The sequence below is a fragment of the Notolabrus celidotus genome, chromosome 11, assembly GCF_009762535.1.
Source record: "Notolabrus celidotus isolate fNotCel1 chromosome 11, fNotCel1.pri, whole genome shotgun sequence".
NCBI classification, from domain to species: Eukaryota; Metazoa; Chordata; class Actinopteri; order Labriformes; family Labridae; genus Notolabrus; species Notolabrus celidotus.
In genome coordinates this window covers 10,426,407-10,454,308 of record NC_048282.1, presented here as the reverse complement: position 1 = coordinate 10,454,308, position 27,902 = coordinate 10,426,407, and the positions used below count along the sequence as shown (strand labels likewise).

At 40.3% G+C, this 27,902-nt stretch overlaps 1 protein-coding gene across 1 annotated transcript; it reads left to right on the top strand.

Moving 5' to 3' along the window:
* Nucleotides 1-10,320: 10,320 nt before the first annotated feature.
* On the top strand, nt 10,321-26,031 carry LOC117821060 (voltage-gated potassium channel subunit beta-2-like). The gene is made up of 16 exons (XM_034695080.1): nt 10,321-10,715; nt 14,561-14,642; nt 14,980-15,311; nt 15,717-15,760; nt 17,012-17,049; nt 17,241-17,320; nt 17,684-17,728; nt 18,466-18,510; nt 19,453-19,496; nt 19,598-19,684; nt 20,098-20,183; nt 20,525-20,645; nt 21,860-21,954; nt 22,426-22,546; nt 22,725-22,813; nt 23,758-26,031. Exons 3-16 carry the CDS (start codon nt 14,980-14,982, stop codon nt 23,845-23,847), a joined length of 1,317 nt encoding a protein of 438 aa, XP_034550971.1. The 5' UTR covers nt 10,321-10,715; nt 14,561-14,642; the 3' UTR covers nt 23,848-26,031.
* Nucleotides 26,032-27,902: the final 1,871 nt, after the last annotated feature.

Sequence of the window (27,902 nt, the reverse complement as noted above, 5' to 3'; positions counted from 1 at the left end):
TCACAGATTAATATTTAGATTGTTAAATTAGATTGCAACATAAATGCAACATACACATTAATCCAGAAGCAGGCCTAATATATATTCTAAAACATATTTGCAAAAGGCTATCAGGAAACAATAAACTGCACAATGCCATACTAAGAGGACAACGTTTGAATGAAATGTAAATGAAAAACCTCTTTGAAGACAGGCCCATCGATTTTTTAGGACACCTATGCACCGCTCCACAGCATTTCGGGTCTTTGAATGTGCTGCATTGAAGCGCTGCTCACCGACACTTGCTGGATGTAGGTATGGGGTCATGAGCCGCTTTTTGAGGGGATAACCCGAGTCTCCCAGCAACATCCCGGTGTATCTCCCTGCCTCAAAGTCTCTCCAAAGGTTGGACTGCTTCAGGATGAAGCTATCATGTTTTGCCCCTGGCCAATTGATTACGCAATTAATAATTACAAGGTCGGCGTCACACACTATCTGCGCGTTGATGGAATGGTAACCTTTTCTGTTGACGAAGTCATTCTCGTTGTTCGTCGGTCTCTTAATTCTGATGTGAGTGCCATCAACACAGCCCAGTATGTCGGGGAGGCCAGCTATCTGGTGGAACATCTGTCTGTTTATGTTCTGTTTCTCAGGCCGGGATGGAAACATTACATAATGATTCAAGCGTCGACACAAGGATACTGCCACAGCTCGTATTGCTCTACATGCAGTGGATTTGTGAACTTGTATTGAGTCACCAACCAAGTTCTGAAACGACCCCGTGGCAAAATACCTCAAGGCAAGACACACTGCAGCGAAGGACTAAGGGCTCCGTTTCTATTTGTGTCATGCTGCAAGTCCTCTGCCAACAGGTCGGTGATTCTTAGCAACTCTGTTCGTGGAAAACGAAAACGGGAGTGTAAATCTTGGTCATCATATGTGTCTAAGAGATGTAATCGCTCGCGGATGACGCATTGCCGACGTAACCTAGCTGGGGGAACCCCCTGTATCTCCTCATCCTACAAATCGTCCCACCTTTAAAAACGACGCGCCATGACAACCGGTACTCTACGGAGGACTTTACACCTACTAGGAGTTAAGTGTAAGAATTAGGATGTAACTTAGGCTGACGTTGGAACTATCTCAACTGGTGCAACGCCCAACACGTTAGTAGAGTGTAAACCTCATCCTAAATGAGAAATTACGTTCAAACTAAGCTAGGTTTGAACTTACGCACAGCTGGTGCAACAGGGGGCAGGAGTATATAATAAGTTTCCCACACCTTCTCCAGATCAGGGACAATCAGGCACACACACCTGTCCCTGCACCGTGATGATTATCTCACCAACAGTGTCCAAACTGAGTGGCCCTCACAGTTGATGACGTTTGAGCACACGTTCACTGCTCTGTTAAAGAACAGCTTTACATACAGGCATGTGATGTTCTTCTGTGATCTTTCATTACACTGCTATATCTTGATATGCATACTCCAATGTTTTCAGTCACAGATATTTTTTTAAATGCAAAGGAAAGACTTTTCTGTTTCTGATGGGGCTGTTCTTGTGTAAACAAGTCCTCACTTATGATAAAGTTTTCAACATTATATCATCAACATGTCAATATTAAAACTGTATTTTTGTTAGTTGAAATGGTTTGATGGTGACTAATGCACTGCTCAATTATGCAGTTATCTAAGCTGCTTTATTAACAAGATATGACTTCACAGTTGCCAATAAAATGCATGTGAACGCGTGATGAATCTTGAGCACTTACCTTGAGTGATGAGCTTGCACTTCTAGTGGTCTGCATAAAACACAGGCACCAACAAAGGGCTAAGGCTCTAACGCTTTTGCAGTTGACAGATTGTTTGATGTTAGATATGATAATCATTTTTTCCATGCCTCCATACACCCTTGATTATTTATAAAAAGCTGTGAGAGCCATCAGCATGTGAGATATTCTGAAGTATCAGACCTTTGTGCTGTTTCATTGTAAAAGAAGGAAATGCTGTTTTAATTCTAGCAAAGGAGGAATCAAATTTAAGGTCTGACATGCATGCATCCGTCATCACAGCTGAGTCGATCATGCAAATTCTGCACTGAATGAGAGGCCATCAGGAATAATCTGCATGACGACATTCAAAAAGAGACACAAGGCTCTGCTCCTGAATGGAGATGCATTGTGTGTGCGTGGTTCATTGATTCACTGATTCTGTAAAGGCAGAAATGCTTGCTTCAGATTAGAATTAAAGCACATCTTCTGAGAACTTCATTGATTGAATTGAGTGAACAGTTTTCCTCCAGAGCCCTGCAGAGCCCCAGTCTCTTTAAGGAAAGTGATGCAGGGTTTTGGTCCAGGTTTAGGATTCAACCCAGAAGACAAAGCCTAAGAGATTAAAAACAAAGAGCAGTACGCAAATACAATTGACAGTATTCAACAGAGCTTCAGAGTGAGTGTAAAACCTCTGATGGCTTCTGTGGCACCTAAGGGTGAACCTTACTGAGGAGGATTTATAGTGCAGGATAAATGTGGCTAAATAGGATGAAAAGACATCCACAAAACAGTTCAATCATCCAAGGCATGTGCTGGGCCGAATTACACTTTATTGGCTTTTTCTATGGCAGCTAGAGGAGAGAAATTAAGCTAAAGATGATAGCGATATGCAGTTATGAGGAAGTGCTTGCTTATTGAAACATAACAGCTTCAGACACTTTGACAGGTGAGGCAGTCAGATCTGGTTCTAATGAGAACCCAAGATGATGGACGTTTAATCGACTGCACAGCACAGATCAGGGGTCTCATTTATAAAAGAGTGCGTAGAATCCCTACTAAAAGAGTACGTACTACGAAAACCCGGAAATGGCGTGCCCCAAAAATTATTCTGATTTACAAAACCGTACGCACGCAAACTTTACCCATTGTTAATGTGCTGTTTTTATCAGCTTGGCCTGCGCTTTGACTGACTGAGAGGTTATGTAAGATAACAAGAGAACCGGTCATGGCTTTACTCCACACTTTTCTCATTAACACAGTAAATACATGCAGGTAATGAAGATGTTATGAGTGTGTGAGGCAGCCGTCGCGATGTCTCTGCACTCTGTGTGCGTCGTACAGCAGTATTTATTAAAAGATTAATGACACAGTGACTCTGCACAACGTTAGAAATATTGAAAATGACTGTCACTTTGCTCCACGGCTGTTTTGCGTCTTCTGATATTACTTTGGTTTTATCTCCAGACGAACACGTTAGGATATGGCCCGTGTGTTTGTCTCTCACCAACTGCGTCACCAATTTCCCCCTGCCTCTAAAATGTTTGTGTGCCTTGGCCTGGGAGTTTGCTTGCCGGTAGTCACATTTTCCCATCAAGTTTGTTTTTATAAATCACAAACTTGGCGTGAAAACTAGTGTACAGCAGTTTAAGGTTCAGTTTTGTGCGTAAGCAACGTTTATAAATGAGACCCCAGGACATTATTATTCAAAGAATCTCACGTACTACGCATTCATGTGAGCGTGTTGCATCTTTTCCGTTTCCGTTCACTCTTCCAATCTGTTGCACGTGGCTGCAGTTAGCTCTCACTCTCACTCTAAATCTGTAGATATAAATCTCCCGTAATCCACATTTACTTATCTTCCACTAACGTAAACCAGTCCTCACTAGCTTCTGGTAGCTCTCACACCCACGTGCAGGATTTGCAGGAGAAGACACAGGAGGAGGTGTGGTGGATCAAGTGGATGGTTCGCAGTCAGTGGCAAGCTCTCATCAGATGGCCTCTTCTACTCCTGAACCAGTGTTGTAGTACTCAAGTCCAGGACTCGGACTCAAGTCCGACTTGAGTCACCTTTTGCAGGCCTTGTGACTCGGACTTGGACTCGAGCACTGATGACTCGTGACTTGACTTGGACTCGAGCGCCGATGACACGGACTTGGGGTCGGACTTTTGCATTGACTGCAAGAGGACCCGGATGATAGAGAGGAGGACTCGGGCTTATATATTGATACAGACTGTTTTAATGTTCATGTTACATTTTGTATGTTTCATAAAATGTATTCCGTTCAGAGCGAGGGCTGGCACGAGCGTTCACCTGCATGCGCGTTCACGTGACGTCTGCCAGGATTAAAATACGCTACCAGCTGAGCATTTTTCTTTCAAAGATTTCACATTAAATGCAGCGAGAGCAGAGCAACATGTTGGATATTTAAGAGACCCATCAAGGAAAGAGACCAGCTAAAACTTTAACAGACATCTGTACAGGATGAACCGAAAAGTGAGAGAGATGCTAAAGTTTCTTGAGACCGTTCATCACTTTACTGTGTTAGTATAACGGTACTATAAGCGACTAAAGTAACTAAACCAAAATTATTAAGTTGTTTGATTAGTTAGAATTCTGATTAATAGTATTAGGGCTGAGTTTATTGGACACCGGCAGTGATCCCAGTGCAGCAGAACCTCTGAGCATGTCCCCTCATGAACAGAAGCGTGGCGTGCATTTACACATGTCACACAGCGCTGTGGCTTCATTCATAAACTAATCTCCAGACACACCGGCCAGATTTCATTAGAATCTCACTGCAGTGGCAGTTAGACCTCGTCAATTTACTAAAATCAAAACTGAAAATCAAACCGGCCACAGCGCTGGGGGAGAGCGGATTGTACAGGATCAGACACATTTTAAATGTCCAGGAAAAACTGCAGATTCTCTGATGTCATATTAAACAAGATAGTTTCTCACCAAACAGTCTGCAGCGTCCTCGATCTCTAACGTCTTCTGGTAAAAAATAAAAATAACATTCACATCTCCCTGTGTCCGCCCCTCCGATCTTACCTGCCCATCCAGGTGAAAACCATCAAACTATCAAAATGCTTACTAAAATAAAATAATAATGCACATGACATTGCCCTTAATATAAACAACAACAATTAAATGACATAAAGTAAAATGATTATGAATATATTAGAATAATTAATATTTATGGCATAAAATGATGGAAATAGCTCCAACACTAATGTTAATGAAAGAAATGTGTTTCCTACACATCCAAAAAGTCCCACATAGCCAGTCTAACAGTCAATAGTTTGGATTCAAACAGCTGCCCTCCTTGTAATATATAATATTACTGGTGAGGACTCCACTTGGACTCGGACTCAAGTCCTGAGGACTCGACTCGGACTCAGATTTTTCTCTGGTGACTCGGACTCGGAAACAGAGGACTGAGGACTCGACTCCAACACTGTCCTGAACTATCCAATTCATCCAAATGTGTCACCATCATAGACTGTAAATAAAATGGACAGTGTTGCTCCGCGTCTTCCCGTTGGAAGAGGTTCTGAAGCCAAAAAATCCCTCTCCTGGGCGCCGCCGTTGTGCAGCCAGAGCCTGTGAAGCCACTGTAATAAGCTCCACCCTACAGCGTAACGTCACAAGACGCTGTGTGTCCTTTGAAGTTTCACTCTACAGCGGCTGTGAATCAAAGGAAACCCGGAAGTAAAACCCCGTTCTCAGGAAAAAGAGGCCTTGGACACAAAACAGTCAAATACTAACTACATATCACCACAGCATATGAATGTGAGAAACATTCGTACGACGTGTATTTATTTTTTAAAGTTTGACTGTTCCCCCATTCAAATGAATGGGGGAGACAGATTTATTTAACTATACTGCAGCCAGCCACCAGGGGGCAGTCACACTGCTGAAAGCCTCACCACCAGCCAACGGAACTTCTCCCTTGGTCACCATTGGTGGGTCAGGGTGGCTGGCCCTCAATATGGCCTGTTTCTTAACTATGTGCCGATCCTTGGCCTTCTCTAAGTGCAGCTGGACCATGAAGCCTGTGAACAGTTGAAAGATGGTTATCCAGTCTCTGGAAGCCTGTGAACAGTTGAAAGATGGTTATCCAGTCTCTGGATGTCTTTGGACTGACAGCACATAACTGGACAATCCAAATTAGGTCTGAAGTGTCTGTGAGCCATAGTGCGAAGCGGTTAGGGTTAGGGTTGGGGACTGGGTTTGGGTGGGTTCATTGTTTTGAATCTGCGCAGGCCTGCTGATCCAGTCTCTGATGGGTTTGGTTTCTGATGAAGGATCATCACCAGAAGTCATGGGAAGAGGGCTGATATCTTTTTGTTCAATAATAAGTGCTATCACTTGCATAAGTGCTGTCATATCAAGTGCTACGTGCTGTGGTAGATGTTCCTTGGTTGTGTACTGGGTCATGCAGTCTTTACCGAGATAAAAACCACAATAAAATTAAATATCTATTCATAAAAGCTGGAAGCACAAATTGACAGTAAGGTCCAGAGGTACGTCAGGAATCGAGCCCTTCTGTTGAGTATTTGGAGGAAGGGTTTGAGGTTAAGTAATTCAGAGTGCTGCTTATGGGGGAGGGGTAGGGGGTAGGTTTAGGGGTTGAGGTAAGAGGTTAGGGGTTAGGGTTAGGGTTGGGATTAGGGGTAGGGTCAGGGTTAGAGGGGTTAGGGTTGTCTTGAAAACAAAGCCATGATGATCAATTTGTTGGATACTTGTTGCAACACTACCCCTGAAAATGCAGCATTGGGTTTCACAGTTCAAACCGTTAGTTCACACTCTCTTAACATTTTAGGGGCTGCACCAGTTGAGGTGGTTCTAACATAAATCAGATATTGGTTTACCAATCAATCAATCAATCAATCAATCAATCAATCAATCAATCAATCTTTCTTTATATAGCACCAAATCACAACAAATGTTATCTGAAGACTCTTTACAAACAGAGCAGGTCTAGTCTGTACTCTATGTTATATTATTAACAAAGACCCAACATCAAGACAGGATAAGATCCAGTCCCCTCTTACAGACAGGACTCAGTCTGATCTCATCTTAATCCACCATGAGCAGAGCACTTTTGTAGCATTTAGTAAGTCTTTGAAGCTGCTAGTCGGACTATAAACTATGACAATGAAGGGAAACGTCTTGACTGGACGTCCTTTAAAGTAAACTGATGGCCTAAAAGCGTAACCACTGCTCCTGAAAGATTTAACATTGCCAGACAGTAGCCGACGTCCTAACCCTGACTGCTTGATTTTTGCGCTCACTGATGTTGACTTGCTTCCGGTGGTTTGAGAGCTGACATAATACTCAACTGATGGTGTCTAGTAAAGAGATCATTTGGACATTTTGCAGAAATTTTGTAACAGATCAGTCGGGCCAATCTCTCATTTAGATGGACACTAGATGTGTCAACCTGTGGATGCTTCTGGTATTCCTAATTCAGCCTTTTTCAATGTTTATTATTCTATTAAAAATTGTGTTCAGGTTGCTACTAAGGTTATAGTCTTTGTTCTGTGAGTCCTGTTAGAGTTTACGTTTCATTGTAACGTGCAATGACAGATATTTTTACATCTCTTCTGCTTCTTGCTGCCTTGAAACAATTTGTAATAATTTGTGGGAGACATTGTAGACCCAAATTATTGGAAAAATAACCAGTTTGTCATTGCAACATTGTCCTAGGGCAACTACTGTGTTTTCATCCAAGGGTCCTCCTATTCAGCTCTTTCTCTTTACTGTAACACCACATGGTGATGAATATTATAAGTACAGGATTGTGTCAAATGTCTCCACTGAACACCTGCCTTTGTGTTACGTTAGTATGATTTAAGCATTTAAGCATATTTCTGGCATCAAGCTTTGAAGACAGTAACGTCCTAAAAGCCGACTATTTCACTAAAATCACTTTGACTTCTGTGTTGAGTTCGACCGAGACACCAGGATCCTCTTTTATTATTATAAACATGTGATGAAACAGAACCTACGTGTACAAATACTGCCTGCTCCATCACCTGCAAAAATCAAACATATATATCGTGTAACTTATCTTAACTTGCTGTAACTTGAAGCTAGCTTAAACAACTATTTTCCTCTGATGACACTGTGACATTGTTGGATATAAAAATGAATGCTAAATACATATGATTAATGGGGCGGGAAGGGGTAAATAAAGATACAAAGTAAATAGCAGAGAAGAAGAAATCCAGGTGGAGCAACAAGTTCACTCTGGAGTGTTAAGGTCCTCACGGTCATGTTTTAACTGTTACAGGAAGATTCAGTGCAATTATAACAAGTCAGTAAATAGACTCTGTTACAAATGCTAAGCTAAGTGGATAAGAGCCACGCATGCCAGAGGAAATTTAATCCAAACAGTGAATAAAAGGCAGCCACACTCTGGACTTGAACACCATAAGGTAAAAAAAAAACCCCACAGAAGTGTAAAGCTCCTCCTGTAGTAATTGTAATAATAGAGTCACTGCTGGCAGCTTTCACTGAGCTGCCTTCGCGCGTGTGTTCTCTGGGTTTCTGCCCCTCAGCTGACTGTACACTGGTACTGCAGCTGTGTGCACCTTGCACAAACACAACCTCAGTGGATACTTCTTTGTCCCCTGTAAAGGGACACAGCTCAGAGAATGTTTGATCTGTGCTGCCCTCTAGTGGAGGATGCAACAATCACAAGAGCGGCTGCAAAAAAACAGAAATGCTGCACAGAGAAGTTTTCCCTCTCTCTCACACACACACACACACACATTCATGTACTCCATATTTAAAAAATGTACAAAAGTTGGGACACTAAAAACAATATTAAATCCTTATTTAGTAATCAATACACAAAAAATAATACTGTAGAAATGCATGACTCGAAATATTTAAGCATGATTGGGTGTTTGGATTCCCTCCGGCCTCATGGTTGGAAACTAAAAAGAGGCCACACACAGATTTAGCTGCCAAACAGTATATATATATATATATATATATATATATATATATATTGAAATTAACCAAAATGCAAGAGCGTCGACATGATATGTAAACATGAGAGCAGTTAGTCATGTTTGAAATGTGTGGATTGGTGAAAATGTGATGTGATGCATCTGATTGGTGCAACAAACCAAAGGAAAAGGCTGAAGGAGAGAGACTACAAAACATGTCGGTCTCGGTCTCAGAGACGTCACCTATTGGTTTCACAAGCCTATCTGTTAATGACGGACGCCATGTTGGAACTATAAGAGCTGGGCATACATCTGTTAATCTGTATATTGTAGCCAGAGTTATAAATATAAATTGGGAAATCTTGCAAAATGTCGTGCAGTCAAATTTGACTTTAGAGTAAAAAAAAAAACCTGTTTAGCTCTTAACCTTCAGGGCAAGATTGACCTGGTCATCTTTTAGGGTGCAACTGAAAGCAGATTAACTATTAAGTTAAAACATGACATGCCAATTTCGGTTCTGATTCCTCCCTTATGACAAAGGTCAGAAGATGATCGGGGCCACTCTGACTATAAAGCATAAATACTAAACATGTTCAGTAGTTGTGTGGGGGAAACCTTGAGGATGGCTGACTAGACATTGTGTGGACTGTCACGTAAAACAAAGCAATAGCCAATCAGGAAGGAAGCTGACGAAAGACGGAAGCACAACAAAAGCAGCCACAGTAGCAATAGTAAACACAAAGTTATTGTTGACAAGTTTTGAAAAAATTGGCATAACATACCACAATAAAACGAGGAGTTGGCCAGAAGTTGCTACTGCAACACATGTACCAGATAGCTAGGCAGCCAGCAACAGTTAGCTCCCATCGTCTGCCATGTTTGTTTACTTTAGAGTCATGTTTGACCATGAGATATTTTGCACTAGTTAAATCTCTCATCATTTGTCCCCATAAATGAGCACTCTCACATTTTCAGAATCAGTATTGGCCAGGTTTTAGTTGATTAAAGTTACTAACCACAGCCCTTCCTGGAGTCCCTGAGCTCCCTTGTCTCGTAGGTTCCTCTGGATCTCTACCATAGACGGCCTGCTGCTGATGACATGCACGGTCTCAGCAGATGTCAGTCTAACATGAGTCTGGTTCTGCTCGAGGTTTCTGCCTGTTAAAGGAAGTTTGTCCTTGCCACTGTAACTTGCTAAATACTGCAAAGTGCTCTGCTCATGGTGGATTAAGATGAGATCAGACTGAGTCCTGTCTGTAAGATGGGACTGTATCTTATCCTGTCTTCATGTTGGGTCTTTGTTAATAATATAACATAGAGTACGGTCTAGACCTGCTCTGTTTGGAAAGAGTATTTAAGGTAATGTTAGTAGTGTTTTGGTGCTATATAAATAAAGATTGATAGATTGAGGTAAGGAATTTGTCTGGTCATGCACCGTCTCATACTGTTTAAAGAAGATGTTTAAAACATTGGCATTTGACATTGTTAAAAAAGTATGGTTGGAATAAATCTGCTACACTTTGACATTCATAAGGACCCTTCCTCCCCCAGCTCCCCTTTCTTGACGTCACTTTGAACCCCAGCAGAAGCCTTAGTAGTCGGTCCTTTAATAAATACTGTTTGTTTGAAGAGCGTTACATAACTTGGAACAAGCAACATGAAATGAAGCAAAATGCTTTCAGCATGCTTTCTGCTGTTTCACACAATCACAAGCTTTTAGTGCAAATGCTGGCTTTAGTGCCAAGATCAATTATTTACTCGTCACATTCTTTTCTGGCCTCCGCAGTGCAGACATGCTTCCTGATAGGCCAACGCGTGAGTCATGTGACTGAGTGGGAGGGAGTGGGAGTGACATGTTTCCACCTCCAGCATCTACCTTTACTGTGATCCAGAAGCAGCTGTGCATGGCATCAGGGTGAGACACACACTGCTTCATCTGGCCCTCACCGAGCTCCACCATGAGCAGTGTAGTCATCGGCCGGACGTCAGCGACCACTCGGGTGAGTAGCTTTAATGGACTAATCTGAAAGAGGACTGAGCTGCATGGATATGCTGCCAATGTCTGGAGTTGGGACATGTTTGGAGTGAATATCACAAGATTGTTCAACATCTGCTCTTCTAACTAACTCTTCTAGTTCTTCTCCTTCCTGAAGCAGAGCTATTTCTGTTCAGACTCAGTGAGGTAACAAGATGATATAATCCATCTTTGTCATCATCAGGATGATGAAAATAGGGTTTTCAATTATTGAGTGGTTGGGGATTTTCTGGGCGGTGTGCTCCGGCAGAGTAGAAAAAGGAGAGAGAGTGTGCACTTGCATGCGTGAGGACAACACAGAGGTTTGTTTAATGTTGTTACACAACTGTACTTATAACTTGTGTATTTATGAGCTTTAAGAGCTTCTTGTGTGGCACGTCTTTGCAGGAAGGACCACCTCTTTGATGCTTATAATCGTTTTTTTAAAAAAGACGCAAAGGGTGATTGAACTGATAATTTAGAAACTGGCAAAATGTAGATGCTGCTCATATCTATAACTCCACCAATGCACATGATACACCTGGACCACACTGCTCAGCTGTGCATCCCAGCAGCAAGTCTAATTTGCAGCTACAGCAAAGTATCATTATGTTTTAAGATATGTCAGGTGTTATTCTCAGCAAAAATTGAATTATACAACACCTTTATTACAGTTTATATGTCTACATCTGTCCCGTCTCTTCTTGACTTCATGTCAGTTCCCTATCTGGTGGTACACCTATAGGACTGGGGCATACCTAAAACCTTAAATATTGTTCTCTGCATGACCATAGTGTACCTGAACTCACACTTAAAGACAAAAAACATAAGGTTTTAAATCCTCACTCCTGACACACCTACTTGTCTGAAGGACTGGGACTGATTGCACCAACTATGAGGTTACAACCACTGTCAGGTGAATGTTGATTACTTCTTCAGTGGCACCTGTCAGCAGGTGGGGTTTCTAAGGCAGCAAGTGAATCTGCTTTATTTTGGATATTGATGTTGGAGGCATAAAAAATGGGTATAAGGATGAGAGTGACTTTGACAAGGGCCAAACTGTGATGGAGAGACGACCGGGTCAGAGCAGCTCTTGTGGGGTGTACTTTGAAAGCAGAGGCTGGTCTGTTTGGTCTGATCCAACAGAAGAGCTGAAATAGTGAATGCTGGTTCTGAAAGAAAGAGCATCCCAGTTTGTTGTGCAGACTGGTTATTGCATCCATGCTGACCCCTGGCCACCACTGAAAGTGCCTACATTTGACACGTGAGCATCAGACCTGGACCAGAGAGCAATGGAGGAGCACAAACACGACAAGTTACATGTGTTGACTTGGCCTCCAGATCCTTCAGATCTTAATTTAGGATTGTGTTGGACTGCAAAGTCCAATCCATGGAGGCCCCACTTCACCTCACAGCATCCAGGACTTAAAGGATCTGCTACTAATGTCTTGGTGCCAGATACCTCAGATACCTTCAGAGGTCTGGTAGAGTCCTAAGAGAGGTGGGGCCTGCACAGTGTTAGACAGGCGGTCGTAATGTTGTGACTGTCCGGGGTGAATTGATGCAGCAGTTATGCAAATCACTTCAGTGCAAGGATACACCACTATTCCCACCTTAGACGCTATCAATTCATTTAAACTGCTTTATAATCCTTCTGGAGCCACTGCTTTCAAGCAGCAAAGATCAGTCTTTATAGCTTTTTGTATTCTCAGATGTCGGGACGAATGTCTCCTGGATGACGTAGCTTCATTGTTTTCCTCCCTCCCCCTGCCTTGTGGTTACTCTGCTAAAGTTTGAAGATGTGTGGTTGTGCTGTGGGATACTCAAAGCAGAAGAGGTTTTGAGTCCGTCCATTTAAATTTTGCTTGGTCAGCAATTGAGTTGCTGTACCTCAGATTCAAACCTCTGCAAGAAAAAGGAGAAAGCCTTCATGCTGACTCAATGCCATAATGAGTTTATGAAATCACTGTGTTTCAACCTGCTGGATTGTTATGTAATGTATTGATTTTACAAACTTCACTTATCTCCTTTTTCTTGCGGATGCTTGTGATCGCCCTCGACTGTGCGATCTACACATGACTACCTCTCTATTATGAAAAGAAACCTCTGATCATCACTGGATGTAGTGCAAAGACTATATTTATAATGGATGTAGCAACTGTGACGTAACCCACTGGTTGTGCACATGAATCCTTGAGTTTGGCATGTTGGTTTCCTATGGAGCCGGAAGTGACTATATTTGGCGGAGAGGGTGGAGCACAGAGTAGCGAGGGATGGGAAAACAGAACGTTTTTGGGCCACAAGAATTTGAGCAACTGCAAAAGTGTTAAAAACTGCAGTTACTCGAGTGTCCACTAGAGGCTGGTTGCGGAAACACCATAAACCACATACACACCAATTCACAAAAGGGTGATCTTTACGGCAAAAATAAACATGTTTACAGCCTGGTACAAAAAAGGAGTTTAGCCTGATTAGCTAATTTCTCTATCTCACACTAGCTTGACAGATATAAGGTTTAGTTCAGCATTTCCAATATGGCACCCGTCGATGGTTGGCTTAAAAACAGCACTTCAGAAACAGATGGGTGATGTCACGGATACTACGTCCATTTATTATACAGTCTATGGCGTAACAGTTAGCACCAGGGATTGATTCGTAGCCCTCAGCTGTAGTTTCCCACAGATTGAGATACTATAAGTTGTGGTGGCTGACTGTATCCAACTTTATCACACTAAAGAAGCTCAGAGAGACGGTGAAACAATAACTCAAATGTAAAGTGAGAGAGTCGAGTGATTGAAACATACCACTTACCTGAAATAACAGCTCTTCTCATCACTGCTGTTCATGCAAAAATATCAATGCAACATTACTGAAACTCCACTTACGGATAAGCTTTAGGCAAGACCTTATTCACAGACAGTTAGTGCCCAAAAAGTCAGATTATCTTCACAAGTTATTATTGAAATGATCCAAACATCAACACAAATCATCATGAGTAAAATAATATGGGATCTAATTGGGGTTCCGTGGCTTTTGGGCTCAGCCTCCAGGGGACATTTAAGGAACTGCAGTTCTCTTTTGGTTTAATTTTTGAACACCTGAGTTTGCTGTTCAACCTGGTGTCTGTTCTCCTAAAACAGGCTGGAAAACAAGTTTGTATCCTGCTTGAGACTTCATTAAAAACCTGTGTTGGATCTGCAAAGTACAGTCATAGTTCAGCTCTTTAAATCCAGTCTGCATGCATCCTTTTATCACAAGCAGTCATTCAAATTTGTCATGCCTTAAAATTTTGACATGCTGATGGACTTAGCAGTGAGGTTAAATCAAAAGTAATTCATTCAGTTTGATTTGGAGAAATAAAACTTCTCTAGGGATCCTTGATGAAAAATCTTGCTCCAGCATGAAGCCAAAGAGCGTCTTGATTCCCCATGATGTCTAAAAAAATCTTAACTTTTTTAATTTTTAAACAATGAAACTCAACAAATGGAGGAACTTAATAAATTATAAATGCAGGGTGTTCTCCCCTCCCAACTACTTCGTATTTATGAAGTCCCCAAACCTGAAGAAGACGCCTCCTAAGCCAGAGAAAGGACCTCTAAGTAGACGCAGCATCCAGACAAACTTAACACAATTGTAAAATATGTTTAAAAAAAGAGGGAGAGGTGAAGATTTGTTTGGCTTTTGGGTTTTCCAGTCAGCTCAATGAATGTTACGTGGGTTTTCTAAGCACACACAATCTTTCTGGGTATTTTCTCACACTTTATCACAACAACCTCGGAATCTGTGATACATTTTGGGACTGTGAGTTCTTAAAATCATCTTGTCTTTCAGTTCGTCCCTCAGCCAACACTGCTTTGTGAATTTGCCTCATGCATGCCACAAACCCACAGATGTCTGCCCGGCCACCTAGTATGTGAGTACGGATCCTGCACCGTCTGAAACAGCATTGTTCTGTGCATGATTGCATGTTCATCTTTTAATCTCTACAGCCCAAAAAAGCCCATCAATACTTCACTCATCCATGTATTATTCAGTGCTTGTACTTCAATAATGCAGACAGCAGAGACAGAGCAGAGACAGAAACACGGCTGTCATTAGCTTACAAAGCAATCATGCACGTGGCAATTTCTCAGATTCATTCAGAGAAAAGTCTGGATCATTGACTGACAGATCAGTGGAGGAATTGAACTCATGGATCTTCATGATCCTGATTAATTGTGACCAGATGTTGCTTTATTATCCACTCACAGATGCCGAAACCTGGGGGCAGTGGAGGGGCACCACCAGGAAGTCGAGATGGCAGCGGGATATGTCGGAGCAGCAGCATCAGCAGCGGCTCTGGAGGAAAGATCATGTCCCTGTCGTCTATGAGCGAGAGCGTGAACAGCGGCCTGAGCTGCTTCCTGTCAGAACAAGCCCTGGAGCAGGAGGAGCGTCAGCAGCGGAGCAGCCATTTAGCAGAGTTTCAGCGCCTCAGAGAGGTCAGAGCGGCAGCACAGCTCAAAAACCTGGAGGACTTCCTCAGGATGAACCATGTTTCACTCAGGGACACCATGTCTTACTCCACAGGCATGATATACAGGTGAGATGGGGAGTGCTGCTCTCTCAAGGCTGGAGAGACATCATTTCATTAAGACTTTGGGGAAACCATCATCATCAATTCTAATGTTTATATTTATCTAACAATATGTGCATCTCACTGTGTTTGATTAATATTTAAAGCAGAATTTAGTGATGATATGGTGCATGTTTTAACATGTGTTGCAAGTATTAAAAATAAATACATTTAATTATTTAAATAAATATAATTTGAAAAATTAAAATAGATTTGAATAAATAACACTGCATTCATTTGTTGCAGTGATTAAAATTATTCAAATACATACATTTTAATTATTTAAACAAATAAATTTAAATGTATTGAATTTAAATAAACCTAGATAAAATAAAATCTATGTATATTTATTTGTTTGGTTCTTGTACACAGAAATCTGGGGAAATCTGGTCTGAGGGTTTCCTGTCTCGGATTGGGTAAGTGTGTGATATATTCATTGCATGCAGGCACATCTAAATTAAAACCATAAATAGGCTATCCAAGGTGCTTTTACATCTGGATGGTTTTGAGTAGTCTGCAAATGCGCATGCTCATATTATTCTGCATTTTTCTCTTTAAACTTCAGCAGAATTTTAAACTCAGTTTAACTAAGATTCAAGAAATGAGGGGCTCCTCTGTGGACACATCGCCTGATTTTGTTATCATGGCTTGTTTTGTGCGTCGGACGTCTTTAAGATAAAAAAAAAATAGAGTTCTGGTGGAGGTTTCAAGGAGCATTAAGCCACCTTCTTAAATTTTCATCTTACCATTTCATTTGGATCTAGAGGCAGAAGCGCCCAATCCATCAAACTGCCAAGATGCATCACATTATTCCACGAAAGAAACATTAGTGCAGTCCTCACAGGCAGCAAGAAAGTCCATCTGAATACAAAATATAACCTCAAATTAAGATCTACTGTGGATTAAAAACATTAACAGATACTCAGCATCAATTCTACGTTGTTTGCATCTCACTACATTTCTGCAAATCATCACTGTCTGCAGAAGTTAGGACTATGTCCTCATAAACTGGAGGCAGCTTAGACCGAAGGATCGCAGACCTTAGACCTCTTCAAAGTGCTGTGCTCTTTATTCACTGCTGGCAGCACGAACACTTCATCTATTATTGAATAGACAGACACCAGGAATCAGCACTTTCTGAACTTCTGACCTACAGGGGAAGCTTATGACCTTTACAGTATGTGTGTAAGTGTTTTCAAGAAGTGGGTTTGCTGCCTCCTTTTTTTTGTCCTAAACTTCTTATGGGACATTTTCAGTAGCCTTAGCTTTCACTGCTAGTCCTATCAGTCTGGTTGTTTACTTGTAGACCCATTATAGAGATTTAAAAAAGCAAGCGATCACAGTGCATGCCAAAGCTGGTTAAGAAAGAAAATGCTGTGCAGGATTTTGTGCTAATGTTAGCAAGCTAGATTAACCCTTTGTTCATGGCCTAAAGGTTATACACTCAACCAGGTGGCACACCTGCAGCTCTAACACTTAAAGTCAAACACAGTAGTGAGAAACGCTTCTAATAAAGGCCTGGAGCGACTCTGTGTTTAAATTTCCCAAATTTGTGATGCACTTTACTCCAAACTTGTTTCCTTTCCACTTTTTTAATTATGTTTTAGAAATTTTAAAATCCTGCACATGCATATGCACACAACAGTAACAGTTGTACCTTTTTGCAGGTACATGGGTGACATTTGGAGGCCAGATATCAGATGAGGTAAGAGAGAGCATCTGAACACCTGTAAAGTCTCATCCAAACTAAAAATGTCAGTCTTATTAATATCTTCTTGTCCTGCCATGTGAGAGAAATTCATTCAAAGCCACCTCTAACACACTTCTGTCTGAGAGTTAAGATCCAACAGCGTTAACCTCTGATCATCCTCACTGTTTTGATGTCTGGTTTTAAAGGTGGCAGAGGAGCTGGTGACTTTGGCGTACGAAAATGGCGTGAATCTTTTTGACACAGCAGAGGTTTATACAGCTGGAAAGTAAGTATGACTTTACTTCGAATCCAGGAGTTACTGAATACACGTTTCATATCTGCATAGCGACATGAATACGCTCCGCCCTCCCCTTTTGTAACTACATGTTCTATGCCACCAAACTTACATATTCTAAAGTGCGTGCACAAAGAAAGATCAAGTGTCAGTGTAAGCACATATTGCATAAAGTGAACACATTTTAACCAGCAAAGTAAATGTCCCAATGACTTAATGTTGTTAAAACTATTACAGGAGAAACTACATGGAAGAATTGCTTATGAAATGCACAACCTTTTGGTTGATGATGGTTTTTTTTTATGCATTATGATAAACATATTTTACTGTCTGTCCTCCTCTCTCCTTCTGTAGGGCTGAAATTGTCTTGGGAAGCATCATAAAGAAGAAAGGATGGAGGTAACATTTTTATGTTAAGTGTCGTGTTTGTTCAAATAGGTATTAGTTCAAGTTGTAGTGTCAAATTATAAAGGTTAGGTAATAGCTTGTATCCATAAATACCCCTCAAATTACACTTATCATATGCAGACTTTGCATGACCAAACATGTACATTAATCCTGGTTGAACTTCTCTGCCGTCTCATCGTTCTTTAACGAACTTTGATAATGTAGATAATAATGGCTGCTTACATTCGTGCATATAAGATGACATGTTTTCCATTGTTTGAAATGTTTTTAGATATTTAATTAAACAGGAGAAAGCGCAGTGGTGCAAAATACAGTTCAGCAGTACATGTAATATTCATGTCGTGTTGCCCTTTTGCCCGTAGAGAAGAAAAGCTACTCTCTGATTTAGAATATATAGAGACAGATCTCTGCAGTGAAAACAATTTTTAAAAATGTAAATGTAATGCAGGAAGGTAAAGCTACTACCTAAAGTACAATCTATAGCTCGATGAGAAGTGGAATTGCTTTTCTCTTAAAATCTTTGATGAAAAAAAATGCAAGAGAACCTCTGTGGGGTTGTGGTATTTATTTAAACTACAGTTTTAAACTTTTTACATTCCAAACTACAGTTAACTAAAGCTTTAACTGAACAAACCCTTTATCTGTTAATCTGAACCAGCTCTCTGTTAATCTGTCACAGTGTTTGAACTGTAGATTTTTATTGTGTGTGTTTTTGTTCCCATCTGCAGGCGATCCAGTTTAGTCATCACCACCAAAATCTTCTGGGGTGGAAAGTATGTCCTAGTTACTTGTATTTTTCTCTCTTTGGTGTGTGTTTGCCCCGCTCTCTTTTTTAACCTTGTTTTATGACTACAAAAAATAAATCAGGCTTCCTACCAGAGTGTAGCTCGGGTCACTTATTTCTGTCCGACACAAGCCCCACGCCCAAGACAGAAGACACTGAGCCCACCAAAGATTCTATATTTTGATATACAAATCCAACCTGAGCTCAACGCAGCTAACGTAAACTAGATCCTGCAACAATAAAAAAAAAAGGGCATCTCCATTCAAACATCTGGTACTCACAGTTTAGGGTGAATTTAAATGTATCAATTCAGCAACAACAAGAGGGAGGTCTGGGGGTCCTCCCCCCCAAAAAATTTGAGCTGCTAACACTTAATTCCTGCATTCTGGTGAACACTTTTGTGACCCTTTGTGCTGGAAATTGAATTTTGAAAAATTAAAAACACAAAACTATTTCTTTATGTTTATATAAATTATTGATTATTGTACATAATTAACATAACTACATGGGTATCCACATGGGACTTTTTTTTTTTTTTTTTTACGTTATATACATTACAGAGGCTGCCGGAGGGCGCTTTTTTATATTTCATACATTTGAGGGGCATCGAGAGGACACTTTTTTGCGTGTTATACATGCAAAGGGTATCCAGAAGGCTCTCTTTTTATGTTTTTTTTTTTTATATAAACATTTTTAGAGCATCCAAAGGGCATTTTTTCATGCATTTTCCATTGAAAGGGCACCAGAGTAGTCAATTTTAAATGTTTTATCTTACCACAGTGGAATCCAAGAGGGCACTCTAGCACATTTCCTTTAGACACGATGGGACCAGTCAGTTTTTAAAAATAAGAAAATAAATGGACACTATAATTTGTCTCTTAGTATTGTGCTCACATGTTGTCAACATGAGGAATCACTCTTTGTTTTTCAGAGCGGAAATGGAAAGAGGATTATCTCGGAAACACATCATCGAAGGTACAGATTGCATTTTGTTGTAAGCCAAGTACTATTACTTGTTGAATGATACGAACCAGTAAGAGATGAAACAATGAATTCCAACTTATATTCATGAACAGGTCTAAGAGCCTCGCTAGAGAGACTTCAGCTGGATTATGTAGATGTGGTTTTTGCAAATCGACCAGATCCAAACACACCTATAGAAGGTGGGTGTTTCTTTTGTTTCTATCGTATGTGATGGTCTTTACTCTAGTTTTGTATGGTCCAGAAAGACTTGAGAACGCTTGTTGTTACATGAACATCTGTTTTTATGTATAAACAGACTGTGGCATGTAATTAAATAAAGATGGAGAGTTGCGTTTACAGTTTCTCTGTGATGCAAGCTTAACACATTCCCATGAATAAGTGATGTTAAAGTGAGTTAGGGTTATGCATCTTCTTCTGCAGGAGCGATACATGGACCACATCTGAACACAGAATTTACAAAAAAAAACAAAAAGATGTGAGGCAGAGATGCACCCTTCTTATCATTCTCATCTGGTCTCCTCCCTGTTCCTGTTGCTTAAAACCGCTTGTTCTGAAACTCTTTAACAGAAGCTCATTTGTTCTATTTGGGTAGAGACAGTGAGGGCAATGACCCACGTGATCAACCGGGGGATGGCCATGTACTGGGGGACGTCACGATGGACCTCCATGGAGATCATGGTGAGACATACTTCAATCTTTAAGTAGCGTGTCGATGATTCATGGGCCAGTTTGGTTCCTGGTTACCAACATCTAACTCAATACAAGAAATGGTGCCAAATAAATTAAGTCACAGCAGGTCAAGTGATACCAATGTTTTCTGTCAGTATGGATCTGTCCCTGTCAGCCACGTGTAACCGCTCGCCCTCACCTCAGTTTGAGGTCAAGTCTCTCTACTTGGAAGTTTCTTGATGAACCCTGGACTCTGATTGGTCTAATTCTTGATTTGATGCCAGAAACACTGGACACGTGAAGACTTATTTGGTGCACGTGTCAGTAACTGTTCCCTGTGTCTGTTACAGGAGGCATACTCCGTGGCTCGACAGTTCAACCAAATCCCTCCAATCTGCGAACAGGCAGAGTACCACATGTTCCAGAGGGAGAAGGTGGAAATTCAACTCCCTGACCTCTACCAAAAGATAGGTAAGAAACTGCCAAAATATGAAACTTTTTGTCCAATACAAAAAAAATGTTGTTCATGCACAAAACTCCCCAAAAAATCACAAAATTTTCACCCTGACTTTATTGGGAATTTACCCTTCCACCCATCTAGTAAAATTCCCAAAGAAGTCAGGGTAAAAGTGAGTAAGTGGGGTTGATGTTTTTTATCCACTCATTTGTGGAAAATGCAAACACGTCAGTTTATGAGTAGCATTGATGTAAAGGCAAAAAATGTCATCATATCTGGCCTGATAGCATCTAATCCCTGACTGTTTTCTTTGTGGATCAGCAGACTAAATATAACGTATGGTGTTTGTGTGAAACTAAAAAAATTTGGGACTTCACAGCACTGTCCTGAACATATGTTGGCATGTAAAAGTGTAGAATCCGAACATGAGATGATCCCACTTTCTCAGGTGTATCTTAAGGGGGGGGGGGGTTACATTCATAAATAACATCGTCTGGTTAAATACTGCATGTTGCTCAGACTGAAGTTGAGGCCATCCATAAGGGACTTGTCATTGAGGCTTCCATAGGCTGCAAACATGTCAAAGGCATTGTTGTACTGCAGGTGTGTCAACGTCAAAATAATTATTTTGACCAATATGTTTATTTGTATTTTTAAACTTTGCATGCAAGTGTTTTCAGGAAATAAGATACTTATTTGTGACGTAATGACCTGGCTCTTTTGTGGCCCTTGGATGTGGAAAAGCAAGCTGGTTCTTGGAAAGTTTACAAGTTGAACCAAGTGTCAATTAGAACAAGGACTAGGGCCACTTTGGTGGAAAAGGGGTAATAGTGTTGGACTCTGCCTTGCATGCCATCTTGGATATCTCATGACATTTCATGGTGACTAGACTACCAATGCATGCGTCTCATGCCATATCTCTTCCTTCTCTCATCTGACAAAGAAAACTTCCCAGTGGAAGAGATATGAGTGAATAAGTGATGTAAAATTTCAGTGGCAGGCTTTTCTAAAAAAAATTCAGGGGTGCATATGGTAAAAAGAGCTGAAGATATAGATAGCATTTTATTGTTCGTTCACTGTTGGTTAGTTTTAGTAGATCATTGATATATATATGTTTGAATCCTGATAATGATTCTAGCCCCCAGTCTCCCATATTAGAAAACTTCAAATAAATAAGCCATCGAATATTGATAATGTGTTTATTCTGGTCTGTTTTTATGTCACACAGGCATCGGAGCAATGACGTGGTCTCCTCTGGCGTGTGGGATCATCTCAGGGAAATATAACAACGGGATCCCCCCTACTTCACGAGCCTCACTTAAGGTAAACGCCTACTCTTCTACATGTCACGTTACCCACATCCTAATAATATCTTTACAGGGATCACAAAACGCTGGTCTTTAAATCTACAATAGATTATTTTTAACGTACATACCTGCTCTTTGAAATCACCTGCATGTCCACTAAAGTCCTGAAGTCACAATTCAGGAGATTAGGGGAACTAAATGTCTGAGATGAAGGTTTTTGACTTTTCCAGACTTTATAATCTAAAATATTATATCACATTCTTATCTCTTTAAATTTGCAACACCAAAAAAAGATCTAATTAACATCTTTCTCCATCTACATTATTTCTTTATAAGCTTAAAATACCATCACAACTTCTTCTCGTGACTTAGACAGCTTACTCATAAAGAGATAGACCTGGAAAGTTCCCCTCTGTGACATTCAGGGTCATGTTTATCTCTGTCCTACCAGTAATTCTGATCTCTTTCTTATCGCTCTCTACTTCAGGGTTACCAGTGGATGAAGGACAAAATCCTGAGTGAGGAGGGGCACCGCCAGCAAGTGAAGCTAAAAGAGATGCAGGCGATCGCTGAAAGACTCGGCTGCACTCTACCTCAACTAGCCATTGGTAAAACATAACTTTCAATTCATGCTGTCTTTATGTCATACTTTGTATTTACAGCTAAATATATTTATGAGTTACAAACTTAATTATGTATTATGTGTTAAAGTCTAAATCTTATAAACAAACAATAGATGCTGAAGGGTTTCAGTCATGTTTTGTTTGTGCTGTAAATTTTCCACAGCCTGGTGTCTGAGGAACGAAGCAGTGAACTCTGTCCTGCTGGGAGCTTCAAGTATTGGACAGCTGCAGGAGAATATCCGAGCAATACAGGTCAGGAAACATGAAACCAGAATCTCATATTGCCACTACTACAGTTTTTGGGCAGTGTTTGGAGTACTTATGCTTCCAAGTTCATGTTAACTTTGTGGCATATCAGTTTTTATCCATCTTAATGTTCAAACTGACTTTTTAAAGATAAATCAAACAAACCAGGAGATTATGCATCTATGAATGTCAGTGCAAAATAGATCCAGGATGAATTTGTGCAAGTTGAACTTTATCAATTCAACCTATAAAATGTGGGTAACAGTATGTTGTGAAACTGAAGCTCAGTTCACATATGAACTAAATTCCTGAAAAGTTCCTGAACTATTTTGGGTGGGTTGAATGTGTGAACACAAAAAGCTTCATTTCCCCCACCCCAACTTTATTCAGATTTTTTCCCTTCAGCTCCCAGGTCACATGAGACATGAATCAAATGATTTGCCTGCTTGTTTGAATTACCAGAATATTGTGTTCACTTGCTGAATACACGCGAATAACTCCACTGGCATGCCAAATTCTGTGTTAGTGAGTACCAAAAGACTCTTGGTGGGTAATGCTTATTAGGGCACTGCTAACATGCTAATACAGCGACAGACAAAGGTTTTCAAAACTAAGATTAAATTACCAGATTATCCAACCTTCTCACTCATTTCCCTCCAAGCGAGCTCCTTTTTATTCCTTTTTAGATTAAACTGAGTTTGTACCGAGGCCATGATAATCTGGATTGTTGAATGTCTCTGAGTTTGGTTGTTTGTGTTACACTGGAGTTAATGTGACTGCTTTAACACCAGCAGGATGAAGCAGATCCAGATGAGCAAACATAACAAAATGTTAGAATTAAAAGGCTGCTTCTTTTAGAAGGTTGTTTCAAATAAAAGCCTGGTGTGTAGAGTAACACATTTGTAATACTTATAAATGACAGTCACCCCTTCTCTCTCTTTCTTCTGCAGGTTCTACCAAAGTTAACACTCTCCATGGTTTCTGAAGTGGACAACCTTTTGGGAAACAAGCCATACAGTAAAAAGGACTGCAGGTCATAGTGATGTGTGATAGTGATAGTGTCACCTGTGTTGAAGCCTATGAATGAGAGACAGCAACACAGACGGGCATTATAGCAACTTAGAGTGCAGCTAACATTTAACCTGGAACCTGTTTCTTTTAGACAGAAAAAACTGAAAAAGATGCCCTATCATTCCTTTCAATGAGTCATGCACTCCAGTCCACTTTCTTGATTATATCTGCACCTGATGCCACGAAATTATGTCAACCACTTTTAGTCCAAAAATTGCCATCAATAAAAAAAATAAATGCTCTGATGAGCTAAGGTACAGAGGCACCAAAGAAACTAGACTGATTTATACTTCAGTGTTGAATCCACACCACACGTTGAAGCTGCAGGTGCTACACATAAGGCTAATCTGCTTCTACCTTAGATGCAACTAAGGCCTGGTAAACACTTAACGCAAAACCAAAGCTCACAAATTATGGGCTCAGAGTACAGTTTCCTCTGAATACTCCCACAGACAGTAGTTGAAGTCAGAGGAGAAGGAAGTTGAAGTTGTTTTTCATTTCATGCTTGGTTTGTTGATTATTAATATGTCTGAAAATTCCACAAAAGTGCGTCGTGTAAATGAGTGGACGCAGAGTTAGAATCATTAATTGATTTTTATGTATTGCAGTAAAGCCTCCTGCATCAGTACACCTAGTGAGCATGAACCGGGATGTCAACATTGACATTTGATAGAAGCTTTTTGGTCCAAGACAAAATTTCAACTATTATCAACCAGCTAAAATCTCAACATTGACATGTCAGGAATCAAATATTTGTTGTAGAATTTTGATAAAATGTTTATTTTAGGGTTGAATTGATGATAGAAATTATCATTGTGACTACTGTACATTTCTTCCATGTACTTTTCCAGTGGTAGATGGAATCCTGACTACACAAAGCCTTGTGCAATTTATCTTTCATATAAAATCATAAATACAGTGCTATATGTGTGTGAACGTGTGATGAAAAATATGACAGAAGCAGATTTCATGAAAATATAGATGTTTGGTCAAGGTCTACAAATATTCTATGAAAAAACTTGCTTTTAAACCAGATTCCTGCGTCTTTCAAACAGTGGCCACAGACATCTTTGTAACGGTTTTTCAACTGAAAAATTCTCTAACCATGTCATCTATCTTAGATTGCAGTTTCAATGATCTCTGTACTTGTGTTTATTAATGTAGATATGATACGTCCATATCATGCTGTGGTGCTTTCAGACACTGTCTGCCATTCTGAAGGGGCGCAAGCTTGAGAATCAGCTCATAGCCCTTCCTTCACTGAACAAGATGATGCTGTCTACCAAGCAAATAATTTACAATTCACCAGCTACGAGCAGCTAATCAGGCTCAGATTGGCCCTCCTGTACTCTTCCAATGGAGCTGAAATTCAGCCCAACGTGAAACTCAGTTGTACAGCTCAGAAATGTAGTCATAATTAGTCTCAACTTGCACAGACTAAGACTTTGGCAGTGCGGTCCACTTGTAACCATATTGCACCAAAACTGTCACACGCAATCTGTTAGCTCACACTTGAAGCCAAAACTCAAACAGGGTCAGTTCTTGCATACCTTCTGCATTTCAGTAAATTCAACAAAAGTGAATCTACATTTTCAAACTCTGATTCAATATTACTTGCTCAGTTCAGTCAAAATGGTTCAAGTGCAAAGAGAAGCGCAACACAATGACACAGAAACAATACCGCCAAGTAGTAAGTTAGTGGTGTGATTGCAGAGCGACACAAAATCACCAGAAGTTCACAACTGAGCAGACAACTTCCTTTGGCTGAGACAAGACTGGTTGGATTTAATACACAATTATGAACCAGACCAGTGTTCAGCTTTGTGTATCAAACCAGGATTCTTCTCTGTCTACAGTTTGTTGCCTCAGCATGTCACACATGCACGTTGCATGTGTGTGCAATTTTACATGTTGCACAAGACCTTTGAGCAAATAAAATGATGAGTGAATGCATTAGTCTTTCCTGTGTAATAATAATAGGTATGCTTGGACACTGTCAGTACTGTTATTGGATTTAGTTGTACTCGTAGAAAAAGACTTGAGTTAGTTCTGCACTGTGTTACCCGTTTGATCATAGTTACATTAACTCACCTGCTTTTGTCAGGTATGTTAAACTCTGCTGTAAAGATTTTTCTGTTCTACTTTTAATAAAATTTCTCCAACAAAGTTTCTTCGCTCTCTGTGGTCGTCAATAAAGTCTGACACATTCACCCTCTGCCCGTTGACACTGTGGTAAAAATGTTACAATAGAATAGAAAGAAACACATCAAAGCAGAATAGAATGGAATGCCTCTGATTGGACAAAGCCCCGTAACAGCTGTAATTAATTCTTCACTAAAGCGGCGCTTAATATATATATATATTAGGGATGACCACAATTAATCGATTATCGATTAATTGATTGTTAAGAAATTACTCAAAACATGCATTTTTGTTATCAATTTTCCGTCACGTGGAACAAACATCATGTGGTCTCATATTACACTCAGCTATCAGGGAGGTGTTTTAAGTTTAAAGCATGTTTGGATGTGATTCAGCTGTTAAAGGTGTTGTGCACAGCGGAGATGCTCTGCTGGCGGCTGCGGCTGCGCGTCAGGTCTCCCCATGCGCTTTTTTAAAAGGGGATCAATACAAAACTGCTGCCAACAATGACACAGACACAAAAGTTCTACTAACTATAAACAGGACATTTCCCACCTTTGGATACGAAGGCAACAGACAGGTGGGAAATTCAGGTACACTATGTTTGCTGACCAGCAACATCAGAGCCGTCTGAGCTTTTCTGCCGCCATACTGATTATGACCCGGTTGCGTTCCCGGCTGACACCTGATCAAATACACGTTTATTTTTCTCAATAAGAACAAGCAGACAGAAAACTGGACACTGGGAGTCTGAAGTAATTTTCTGTTAATAGTCTCAGCCTTCACTTTATAAGATTATGTCCGCGGAGAATACTTTTATGAGCTTGATCGTTGATATTCTGCGTGTATGTACCCGTATTCAATCCCGTCAGTGATATGCATTTTGTTGCTGTAGAAAATACAATTTAGGGGGAAAACAACATATTTGGCATTGTTTTTACGTAAGAATAATAATTTTTTTTTTATCAATTAATCGATAATTGATCGTTAACATTCTCAAAAATCAATCACGGAAAATACTTAAAATGTACATCCCTAATATATATATATATATATATATATATATAATATATAATAATACATAATATCAAATCAATCCCAAGCACATTTCCCCCCTGCCGTTGTTAGAATTGAATAGAACAGATTACATCAAAACAAAACGGAACAGAATGTGATAGAATGATTCTGATTGGTCGAAACCCCATAACAGAGTAATTCTCAACAACAAAAGCCATGCTGGAGACAACCTGATCACACGTCATATCAAAACAATCCTCAGAAAGTAGTCTGTCTCATTCTCCCTCTGCCTGTTGACAATGTGGTAAAAATGTTAGTGTGGTCTCAGGCTGGACTTGAGAGTGGGGAAATAATGACAGTTAGTGGGCACAGATGTGAGAGCAACCTGAGGAGCTACTGGACCCCAACCATCTCTGAGAGGGAAAAATGGAGCAACATCCTGACCTGTGATTCAGGAAACGGCAGCAGAGCTGGTGAGAGCATCCCTAAGCTGCTGATCTCTAAAAAGTCACTGAAACCAGAAGAGGTAGTGACAACAGACACAATGTTCAAAGCTGAGACATTTGACTCATTTATGTTTAAAGATGAGTCAACATCAAAGAGAAGAAGGAAAGCTGAACCAGGACAGAAATGTCAACATCAATACTCCTGCAGAAGTCCTGTTCACCTCGTCTAACTTTACCTTCAATGGAAATGTTCACTTTAATGTGAATTACAACAAATATGCCAATGATGAACTTAACCATGCATTGAAATGATCAGTTTAATGTTAATGAATCCAACAAGGAGGCGGATAAGAATCTGTTGCGATAAAGTGTTATTAACACAGGAATCAGTGGGACTACTTTTTCAGCTGTATAAATAA

What these genes read in the sequence shown, in the direction of transcription:
- LOC117821060 (XM_034695080.1), top strand. Translation starts at nt 14,980, where the DNA reads ATGCCGAAACCTGGGGGCAGTGGAGGGGCACCACCAGGAAGTCGAGAT. An exon ending in GGTTTCCTGTCTCGGATTGG is followed by an intron (nt 15,761 to 17,011) that starts GTAAGTGTGTGA and finishes ACCTTTTTGCAG; the next exon opens with GTACATGGGTGACATTTGGA. An exon ending in GGACCTCCATGGAGATCATG is followed by an intron (nt 20,184 to 20,524) that starts GTGAGACATACT and finishes TGTCTGTTACAG; the next exon opens with GAGGCATACTCCGTGGCTCG.